At 39.1% G+C, this 12129-nt stretch overlaps 1 protein-coding gene across 1 annotated transcript in view; it reads right to left on the minus strand.

Moving 5' to 3' along the window:
- Positions 1-1201: 1201 nt before the first annotated feature.
- The window catches only part of KIAA2012 (KIAA2012 ortholog), a 164041-nt gene continuing 153113 nt past the window's right edge, over positions 1202-12129 (minus strand). Inside the window, exons 25-27 of the mRNA XM_075180140.1 lie at positions 12111-12129; positions 9862-10081; positions 1202-8346 (exon numbers count right to left, since the gene is read on the minus strand). The exon at positions 12111-12129 is cut by the window's right edge and continues 154 nt beyond it. Coding sequence (XP_075036241.1) covers positions 8187-8346; positions 9862-10081; positions 12111-12129 — 399 coding nt within the window. The 3' untranslated portion in view covers positions 1202-8186. The remainder of the gene's footprint in view (positions 8347-9861; positions 10082-12110) is intronic.

A 12129-nucleotide genomic window follows, 5' to 3' on the forward strand; every position in this document is an offset into this window, starting at 1 on the left:
GTGATAAGATGACATCATCAGGATACAAAGCTATTTTATGGTCCCTAGAAGAGGTTGGTATACCTGTAATATCGGGGTTGTTTCGTATGCATGCAGCAAGGGGTTCCATAATGAGGGCAAATAGAAGGGGGGAAAGTGGGCATCCCTGTCTGGTGCCATTGTGTATAACAAAAGGAGTAGAGGTGAAGCCATTGGCTAATACTGAGGCTGTTGGATTATGGTATAACGCTGAGATACCACAACAGAAGTCTCCCTGAATTCCCATAGAAACTAATGTTTGTTGCATGAAAGGCCAAGCGACCCTGTCAAAGGCCTTTTCGGCGTCTAAGGCGACCACCAGAGCCGGGAGGTCGTCCATATTAGCTATGTGAATCAAATCAATCAGCCTTCTAGTGTATTTCGAAGGTTGTCTACCTGGGACGAAACCCACCGGGTCTGGGTGAACTATTGAGGGTAGTACCAGGCTCAGCCTATTGGCTAGAACCTTAGCAAAGATTTTTAAATCAACATTTAAGAGTGAGATGGGGCGGTAACTTCCTGCTTCTGTGGGATCTCTCCCAGGTTTAGGAATGACTACAATTCCTGCTCCAGTGGTCGCCCCGTCAAACTTGCCCCCAGATAATATGAAGTTAAACAAACCAGATAACATGGGTGAGAGTGGCTCAATGAATTTCTTATAATAAAGTGGTGTAAACCCGTCTGGTCCGGGTGCAGACTGACGTTTCAGAGATTTAATTACATAAATGATTTCTTCTGTTGCGATCTCAGCGTTGAGGGAGGCAAGCTGCGCAGGGGTTATTTTAGGGAGATGACACGATTGGAGGTATTTTTTAATGTTGGATTTTAGAATGAGAGGGTCTGTGATGTCCGGGATAATATTATATAAGGATTCGAAATATTCTCGCAATCTATGCGCTATATGTTTTGGGTTATAGTGTAATGAGCCTGTAGAAGATTTTATAGAAGAGATTCTATTCTTTGTTCGCTTAGCTTTTAATTTGCGAGCTAAAATAGAATCTGCCTTATCGCCCTTTTCATAATATTTTTGTTTCAGCCATAGGAGGGTTTTGGCTGCCTTTTTTGAAAAAATTTGATTCAATTGGCCTTTAGAAGATAATAATTTTAAGTAGATACGTCTTTTAGGGTGCTGCTGGTGGAGAAGTGTGGTACGGTGAATGTCTAATTCTAAGGACTTTATACGTTCGATTTGCTCTTTTTTTTTTTGTTTTGATGACATACTAATAATGGTTCCTCGTATTGTGGCCTTATGTGCCTCCCACAGAATAGCTTGAGAGATATCTGGAGAAGAATTAAGGGAAACATATTCTGTAATTGCTTGCGTTATTTCTGAGATATGATCTTTTTTGAGCAGAAGGGTTTCATTGAGTCTCCATTTTGGGCGAGTGTCACTTTGTTGAGGTATACGGAGCGTCAATTCTACCGTATCGTGGTCAGACCAGGAAACAGAAAGTACTTGTACCTCCTCTATTTTCTGTGTAGTCAGGTGGTCTACAAAAAAATAGTAAATTCTCGTGTACAAATCATGAGGAGGTGAATAGTGTGTATATGATCTAGAAGAGGGATATGTTAGACGCCATGCGTCGTACAGATTATGCAAATGTAGTTGAGTTTTCAGTTTTGTCGAATCTCTGGATTGCGTGGAATGTATTTGTTTGGGACGAGATCAGTCTAATGAGTTGTCAAGGACAGTATTAAAATCTCCTCCAACAATGGTAATCGTAGTCCTAAATGAGGAGAGTTGTCGAAAGAAATCGGAATAGAAGGTTCCCTGCCGCACGTTCGGGGCATAGACTGAGGCTATCGTTATAGTAGTTTGGTTGAATACGCCTTTTAGGATAAGAAATCTACCATGTGGGTCTGGGATCGTGGAATCTATGGTTAAGGGTACTCTTTGATGTATTAGAATGGCGGTGCCACGTCGCTTCGCACTGGAAGAGGAATAGTAAGCGTGTGGGTAGAGTTTGGACGCAAGTGATGGGTGGGGGTCTTTAAAGTGGGTCTCTTGAAGGAGGACTATATCAGGGTTCTGTCTTTTAATAAACTGATGAGCTATTGTCTGTTTTGTGGGGGAATTAAGACCGTTGACATTCAAAGAGAGAAGTCTAAATTTCACGGTGGTTTAAAAAATGTTGATTTCTGAGATAATAAATGGAGATGAGTGACTTGTGGCTCCAGATGTCGTAGCACAAAAGGATTTAGGGGTGAACATAGAAGGGTAAAAGAGAAAGGGAATAAGGTTCAGAACTCATATAGAGTTTTAGGAACCAGAATAGAAAGAGGCGGAGAAAAGAGACTCCATCTCTGTGTTTGGGGGGTGTATGAGGCCAATGTTCAGTAGTTTCAGATACATAAAGATTACAACTTTATTACATTTTGTCATAGAAGAGTAACTGTATAGGAGGGTAGTAGTAGCAGCGGGGAAGAGGTCTAATGCGTGTTAAGCAGAGAGTGTGTATCTGTAGTAGAAGACACATTGCTATAGTGTTGCCATTTTTAGAAACAGTGGTATGATATAAGCAAGGCAATAAATCTCCGAGGCAACAATAGTTTCATCAATAAGCTAACATTCAGCAGATAAAGATAATTATCGTTGGGGGGGGTGAGACGGAGCGCCGGGTTTCATGGATATTCCATGGGCTAATCTCAGCCTTAGCACGCTAGGGTCTAATATCTAAACTCCCATAGGAGTTCTGCAGGGGTAAAATTATCAGAATTTGAAAAACGCTCCTCCCCGTCTCCCCAACAAGTGAGTGACTAATAACATTAAATATAGGTTCTAATAAGCAAGTATGCCTAACCAAAAACAGACAACATGTAGTATAACAGTGGAATTTACTTTGGTACAAGCAACAAAGTGATGAATGCAAAGATTCTTGAGCAGGGTACACACCTTATGGAATCTTACTTCAGATGCAATTTCAGTAACCATTTCACCAACAATTGAAAGTCCCAATGAGCAGGTCGCTTCACGTGTACACACCTATACTATTTACCTTCAGATCTGTGATCTTCATATCTCATAACCATCTACTGAAAGGATTGTGACTCTTTACATACTCCACAGATATCTGCCTATGCTACTGGCCGTGAGTGCGTACACACTTCCACATTTGCCAGACATTGTTTCTTTGCTGATCCTGCATTTTTGGAAGTGTATAAAACCAAATCAACAGATGCGATGTGTTTTGGTATGATAAAACATGATTGTGGGAGTGTACATACTCTTGCAATATCTGCATGATGATTGCTTAGATGTGTACCCAGCTTTAGTCTGCCACAGTGATTGATGTTAAAGCAGTAATCCCATGAAAAAAAAATAAGGTGTTTAAGGGTTGTATCTGAAGTAAAAAATAGTCTAGTAAAATACAGGTTACAACTGGTATTATGGACCAGCACTGCTCTGGAATGTGGAGTTTTGGTGGAAGACCTTTCTTTAAATCTTGTCATTTTGGACTAATTTAATATCCTGTACATTTGTTAATTTGTATATGTAAATTGCATGTTGGAGGTCTAGTGGTCCTATTTAAAGCCCTTTACACATGGCTCCTACAATAATTTTACAAGTTTTAAATGTGATTGCAGGCCCAGATGAGCACACACTAGCAGAAGTAAAATGGCACTCCAGAGTCCGGTCTACTATATGTTTTGGACCACCTCCTTAATTATAAGTTGTACATTTTTCTTCCAAAATATTACTTGTTTCAGTCTCCTTTATGTCTAATATAAGTCATGGGAGTAAAGGAATACCAGGATTGTCATTCTTTCAGTTGAATGTGTTTATTACATTGGTATTTGTGTGCATATAAAGTGTCCCTGGCTAGTGGAAAAGGTGACCGCACATGACATAGCAGAACAACAGTTTTTCATAAATTACATTTTCACAGTTATTTTCTATATCAAATGAGACAAACTTGCCTAACCATTACAATGCGAAAAATTCTTATTACAATTTTTTGTAGATTAGACTGTAAATTGATCAGCATAATGTCTTCACTTAAGATGTACAAGCACAACTGTATAACTTAATTTCGCTACTGAAACTGTAACTTTAGTAAGGCCACTATTAAGCAGATTCTTACTGCAGCAATGTTAAAAATGTTTACATAACAGAAAATTTAAATAATTCACTTAAGCACAGCTGATGAAATTGGCATATTGTAGTAGAATGGATGTCATACACACCTGAGACTCTTATCCTGCAGTATTAAGGTGCCCACACATGGACTGAGCCTGACGCTCAACTCGAAGATATAAGTTACAGAATATTAATTTATAATTTAGCTACACGCTGGGCATAATGGACGAGATCCGTCCAATTGTCTTGGGTTTAGATCTCTTGGCTTAGCATTATGTAGGAAAATGACCACTTATGAAGGAAATAACTTTCTCCTCATCGATGAGGGGCCAGTGAGCAACTTTAACGGCACTAGTGTGTGGAAAAGGTCATTTGCAATTCCGTGATCTGTTTTGGCAGCTGACATTGTCAGAGGAGACATTAGGGAATTTTGTAACACAAAAACACATGTGCATGCTCTGTTATCTAGGTCTGTGAGTAATAGTGAGTGAGTAGATGAACGTCTTACTAGACGCAGTATCAATGTTCCGCTAAGTGCAGAGGTAACTTTGCTTTTGTCCTGCTGGTTAGTACTCCCAAGTGACTAGTTGCTGGTGTATAAAATTTTTTACAGATCTGGGTTCTTCAGAGTGAGACAGTGGGTAGAAAACTGCAAACGTGTATTTTTGGTGTTTGATTAATTTAACAGAAATGCAATGTACTGAGCTCCACCACACTAATGCTCATTAAAGATACAGTAACAGTGGGAGTAAACAACCCAGCACATGATTGCTTACAAATGGTGGAGCGAAAGGTCTGACACACTAAGATAATTGTCCTGGCTGTACTGAAGCTAGTGTCCAAATTGCATATAAAAAAACCAAACAACTTCTTTGAAGTCTTGTAATTAAGCAAATAGCACTGATTAAATGTCAAAACACTTAACAGGACAAGACCATGTTTCAAAAGGAAATTGTAGAGCAGATGCAACTGCAAAGGCAGCAGCTCAAAAATGTTTGTCCCTGTGATAACAAATATTGTGTACCTGATGAACAGACTTTATATCTTTGCAATCAGCTTCTTCTCAAAAGGAAGTCTCCTGATGGGGGATATATCACTGATGCCCAAGAATTGTGGCGCAGTAAAGAAGGGAAGCCAGTACTACCTAAATCCCTCTCCTATCTGCACTGGCTCAACTGTCACACGGATTAACCTATGTATGTAGGATGGGCATGGTGTGTCTGATAAAGACCTACTGGTGTGCCCCTGGATTCTTCACCTTTGTTGCTTAACATTGTGAGGGTTGCCTCATCTGTTTGAGGAGCAATCCAAGTAGGCCAGAGCATGCAGAAATTTCTCTCCCACCAACTGAAGGACGTTTCCAGGTAAAACAGATTGACTTCATCCAACTTTCTAAGGTGAAAATGGTACGGTGTGTAGATTTATTTCCAGGATGGATAGAGGCCTATCCCCACTGCCTTACTGACTGCTAGTATATTGGCAAAGCAATTGGTGCAAGAATTTGTATATAGGTACGGAATATCACAGGTTAGTGGGAAAGATGAAATGTACAATGACACTATTACAGTTAAACTTGCCAAAGTAACCCAGCAGACTGGTTACATGCTATCAGAACACCAAGAGGGCCTCTAAACATCTCCCCCCTATGAAATCTTATTTGAGAAACTACCCAATTTGGTGTTAAGCCCAGCTGTTGACTTAGCTACTGTAACAGGCCTATCAAAATGGCCACTGAGCTCTATTTTTGTTGTGTTTTTACTTTTCTGTGTGTATTGTAAAATGCTTATCTGATCATAGGCTGGGCTGAGACATCTCCACATATAATACCAGGGTGTTGACTCAGATGCTTCTGTACATGAGAGAGAATATATTATTTCTTATCAGTAATGTACCAATAGCGAGTCTGAAAATATGTTTATACCCTTATATGTAAGTTGATTCTAAAACCATTTGTTCTGAGTATAAATCTGAAATGCAGCCAGAGAGGCCCTTGCCTCATGACAACCTTGATGAAGAAAGGTGCCTATTGTTTTTCCATCTTTCGTGTGAAAGAGGGGTCCTGGAAATTGACATATTGGAAGCTAAGTATTTGATTTACTTTTTCTTTTATGTTATGTTTATCGTAAAAATAAAGGCAAATGTCACAATAAATCTTGCATTCTTGAGTCATTAACTCTTTGAAACTGAAATAACCTCATTCAACCTGAAACAGCTACTGTCCAAGATGTAACCATGAAATATCTGATAAAATGACTAATCATTTGAAATTGTTGCAAGCATCTGTGATAGGGGGCAGGGGGAGAACTGTGCTCTTATAGGATGGGAGTGTTCTACCTATATAGTGGACCAGGACAGTGATATAAAGGGCATATAGATGAAATAGATAAGCTGCAGAAAGAAATGAGGCAGATAGGTAGTGAAAGATGGGACCTTTTGGACAATCCTTAACCAAGGATTCTAAACTTATTTTAAGGAATTTTGCAAAGGATGGGGCTGATTATGTTAATCATTCATGTATATGTTACGTTGCTGCATGCACTTTTCAAATGTTTGTTCAAAATACAGCAAGGCTTAACCTATAAGTCTCCTAATTATTCCAGGTTAAAGGTAATCAAACACCTGCTTTGGTCATGGTATTAGTTTACAAATAATATTCTCAGGAGAGACTGCCTATACACTAGGAGGGGGACTACAGAAACACCCTTGTCCAATACATTCTGTACTGATTATTTCCCCATTCTTTTCACACACGCCCTTCGCCTTGTGTTAGTTTTTTCCAACCTCCTTAGTTGTAGGACTGCTAGTGTGTAAGAGCATGTGATTAAACCCACCCGTCACTTCTACTATGACTAGGTCTTGATTTGTGCGAGAAAGGAATCATCAGAGGGAGGATTATTATGAATGTTATGGAACTTGGATGAATTCAAATGAGTACACATTTATGCTTAAAAAGTTAATAGTATGCAGAAGGAATAGACTGGTCAACTAATGCCTTACAAAGATAATGCACACGCGTGTACCAATTACAAGAGAACCAGATGTATTGTGGACACCTGCAAAGTCAAACTCTCCTAGATCAGGGTGTGTTACTAAAATCTACCCAGTAACAAGAAAGGGATAGAAAGCTTTGTAAATGCATTATGTGCTGGTTAGATTATCAATAGAAATTCTGTATCCATGCTTGCATGCCTGAATAAAGGAGCTCGTGTGTGGATCTTTGGCTTATGATTAACTTCATACTGCTTGGTAAAATCCTAGCTATATTAACCACATATACTCTGATAGCAGTTATCTTCCACCAAGATTCCCCACCATGCACAATGATATTCTATGGATTTTGATAGGCTCACTAGCTGACATTGCAGTCATTTTGGTGAGCCATCATTACTATGTGACAAACACTTTTTGATGGGTTGTACTCTGAGAGAGATCACTGATCTCACTGGTGAATTCACTGGGGGTATGTATGAAGGTATTTTGCAATTGAAATAGTTTGCAATAATGTCAGCAGAGCACCATACCCATAAAGCAAGATATAATGGAAATGTTAATTTCCTGTAGGCTAGATTCTGTGCAAAGCCATATAACATATAATGTATAAAAATATGTATTGCTTATGACAGAAAAACTGATGATAATAAGATACTTTTGCTATGCCAGATGAGACCGTGTAACAAGACTGCTATTCTAGCAGTGATGGTTTTTTTGTAAGTGTAGACAGGATTTCTATAATTAGACCTGTCCAAGCTGTTGCCCCTATGGGAGCAATATGAACAGGTCTAGTCTAGATGCACTCCCAAAACAAGTGCAAGCAGAGCGAGTGATGTTTTTAAAATGGTCATTACAGCTTTTAAACATTGGGATAATTTTTGCACTTAAATTTGTTCATTGATAATTTTGCCCATGCAGTAAAATCTCAGTGCTTGTGGGATTCGTTTTTTTTAAAATATTATTTTCCTTTAAATATATAGTTTCTGCTTCCTCTAGTTAAAAATTAAAACTCTGGTCATACAAATTATATCCCATTACTATCGCACCATGTTTGTACTTGTTTATACACTTCAGTAAGGTGAAGAAAATTACTTAAAATTTACTCCCCTTCTACAGGGAGAGGTAGCCCGAGCAGCTCCAGGAACTCAAAATAGGAGAATACCCAAGACCTGGAGACACCTTGGGTCTGGTCCATACCAACAGATTCCTTCAGAAGTCCTCTATTAAACTGCAGCTGTTTCTCCAGAGCCGCAGTCTGCCTGTGAGAATAAAGATGACACTAGATGAGATGACCTGGAAAATGGCTGAGCAATATTGTTATGACAACAATTTGTATTATTTTAGCCAATTGGTTGTTTAAGGAGTACCATATGGTATAGTGTTATACCATATGCTACTCTTTATTTTAACAACCAAACTGTCGAAGTCGTATAATTGGATGAACGAAAAGTATATTGGTTAATATTATTTTATCGTGCGATTGTATTCAGCATGCTACGCTACACGGGGCATGGCTCTATTACGCGGTAAAATACCCACACACTCGCACTACAACATTTGGTTATTTATATATTTCATATTTATTAAAGGTTCCAATCCACATTCATTTATTAGTAAAATGTATTAGATTGTATATTTATTTCTATATAATACTGTAGTAAAGGTTTTTATGGTTCAGGTGTTTTAAAAGATAGAGTTTGGTCTCGTATTAAAAGCTTATGTCACCAGCATTAACCCGGTGTGGATGGAATAGCGATCGCAAGATACAAGCCATATGAGATTAATGCTCTTAAATACATTTATGTGGGTCAGTTTGAACTGGTCATTCAGTGTCAAATTATGGGAACAATAGGGTGGGGGATGTTCCACCTCACCCTCTGTAAGGATCAAATAAACTGACCTATGACGTGCAAGGAACTGGAATGCCATTAAACTCCGGACCAATGAAGAACTTACTAAGTGTTAGCTAGGCAAGTATATACAAGCATGCTGGCTTTTGTCCTCTCTCTTTTCTCTGGAAACTGAAAATGTGACCGCATGGCTACAGTCATGGAACCTGAATGAAACCTATAAGGAAGATGTAATGTATTCGGTGTTTTTATACTTTCCTGATTTAATGTAAGATCTTTAATAGGTATCATGTATCGGCTATATTGTACTGTATTGTACTTATTTATTGAACTGCTAAACAAATTGCTTTTGCTAAATAAATTGCTTGTGCTTCGGAACCACACAATACAATCGCTTGGGCAATGCTTATTTGAAAACGATAAAATTACTTTAATACAAACAATTGGCTATATGTAATGTATAGTATAGGAACACTGTGTATCCTGTGTAACCTAGTTCATGGACGGACGTGCGACAGCTACTAACTGTCTCATATTACCTAAATTGTAAGTGCATTTTTCTTTATTTTTTTTTTATAAACCCTTTCCAATAAATGAATGCTGCTCAATCTGTGCGAGGATTATTTTTCTCTAGAACTCTCTGTATTGTTACACGTTGTGTATTCACCAACATGGATGTGAACTTTGTGAAGTTACACTCTGAACGGAGGTCCAGTTTGACAGTGATTATCACTGCAAGTCTCTTCTTTGTACAGCCTGTTGCACTTGACCATTTCTCCCTTTGGTGGAACAAAGGCATACCAGATAAAAATAAAATTGTATTGTCTAGGATATACTGATAGACGTTTTGATGCTACATTTGTTTTTTTTCCCCTCGTGTTTTAAACAAGCAGAAGAACTGCTTTCCCACATTTATGTACTTACCTGGCCAACAGTTGAGCTCTTATCTGAGCTTCTTCCATAATAGCCTTGGCTTCTTCTTCTGCTTTCAGTCTCCTCTCCTCTGCCTCCAGTCTTGCTTGTTCCTCCTTTTCCCGTTTCTGTCTATTGTATTCCTCCCTCTCATCTGCTGCCATTTCCAGAAGTAGCAGACGCTCCTCTGCTTGTAAACGCTCCTGTTCTTTTTGCCTCTGGCGCTCTAATGCTAAGAGAATATAAATACACATGGTTTAAGGCTTTAGATGGGACAACTGTTTTAACCTGTTAAACTATATCGTGCACTAGCTTAATGCACTCTCAAAATAGCATTCTTTGTCTTCCAATAGGAGATCACTGCAAAACTAAGCAAGTGGTTTTTTTTTTTGTTCTTCAAAGCCATACAGTTGGTGGTATCGCCTCTTTTAAGTAGTGGCTAATTAATTCACAGTGAATTATTTCAAATTTCAGTGAAAGCAAATGGCTAATGTTTTCTGTACTTTTAAATGTTGATTAGATTAAATTAATCAGCGTTATTTCCCTATACTTTTTTTTCCCCCAAACAGCCTTGCATAGCAAGACTGGAATACCATTTGCTTCAATTTTGATGAAAAGGGGATTTTTTTTTGTCTTCTAGGTGAACACAGACAATAGGTTGTGTTTGACCTCGAGGGGGCGAGGCACTGGGAAAAAATGCCTGCTTTCCAGCCACCTTTTTCCTGCTTCACCTTAGTTCACAATAAGCCCAGTAAGGAAACTAGAATGGAGCAGAGTTGAAAAAAAGAGTAATACAGAAGTGGAAGTTGCTCAATCAATTTATAGGCTCATAGCAGGTGCTTGAAAGGGTGGGGTTATTCTGAAAGGAACAAACACAGAGAAGACTCCCCCAGCACACAGCTATAGGTAGCATAGGAGCTGCCACTTCTACTTGTACATGCGCCCTTGTGCCTTAGCCTGTAGTTAGGAGCACTTAACCTTTTCTGGTTTCAAGCTTGTGACATTGGTTTTATTGGACTGCCTTGTTCACAAAGAGGCAGCCTGGAGTCTCTAGGATTGGTTCCACTGTTAGGTGCACAGGGAGTAAACGGAGCTCAGAATCTAATGCTTTGGTGTTTTCTCAGGAAGGAACTGTCCTGTCCTTGATTATCTTCTCCACTTCTGGCCTCATTAGAGCCTTTCCTGAAAAAGGTAGCGTAAACATGGAAATTTGCAAGTATTGTCCACTGTCCAATATTTGAGCTAGAGGTCTCTAAATGTCACTACTGAATAGGTTGTGCACTTGATGGTTTCAAGAGCCATGTCCTCCATGTAGGATATGTTAATGATATTACAGGGATGCTTCTTCAGCTCTACCTGCGGCGTGCCATTATGGAACTCTCCAGTTGTTCCAGTCAAAGACACTTTCCACCCAGCGGCAAACCAGGAGTGGAAAATAAGACTCATGTATGAGGAATCCTTGAAGGCTGCAATATTCCTCTAGTTAGTTGTTAAATCAGAGTGTTCACAGCTTCAAATCTCCCTGGTGAAAAAGACTAATGAGACATAACACACTGTGGGGTGCAACAACATTTGTCTGGATCCGTCCATTCTCCTGCCACAAATAACATGAAGAGATGCTCTAGACAGAAAACAAGTGGTGGTGGGACATTTTCTAAAAAGAGCACCAGTATTGATCTTTGTCTGCAAATTCAGAATGTTCAGTACTGACAGTACTGCCCTTATAAGACTCAAAAAAATGAGTTGCTGGGAGGGATTTACTGGAGTGCAGCGGGGCTGCTGAATTGCATATGGCTCATCCTCCTAATCTTCACTAGTTTTGTTTCTAAAGAGAGTCCCCAACTAATACATCTGAAACATCCATAACATACATCTGAAAATGCTGAACAATAATACCTGAATTGAAATGCCCTATGGTGGGCAGATGGAGGGGCAAAGAGCATCCCCGTACCACAATTCAAGAAGCAGCTGAGGCTGATCATTCAATAGTGTGAAAATAAAAAATCAATATAAATAAGGGTGAAGAGTCCTGTGCCCAACTCATATGCAAACAATTGGAAAAAAAAAATAGGAGGAGGGTGTTATAGGAAGGAGTTGGTCATTTTTCCAGTGCTCTGTCATATAGGGGTGAAACATAATGTCTGTGGCTCCCTACTGTTGAAGGAAAAATAGTCTCTTAAAAATTATATACATGCAGGTTTTGTGCTCCTGCCCCATTTGCAACATATTTTATTCCAGCACACACTGTATTCCTGTGTTACCTATCCTCTCTATCTCTTC

The sequence above is a fragment of the Mixophyes fleayi genome, chromosome 7 (genome assembly GCF_038048845.1).
Source record: "Mixophyes fleayi isolate aMixFle1 chromosome 7, aMixFle1.hap1, whole genome shotgun sequence".
Lineage (NCBI taxonomy): Eukaryota > Metazoa > Chordata > Amphibia > Anura > Limnodynastidae > Mixophyes > Mixophyes fleayi.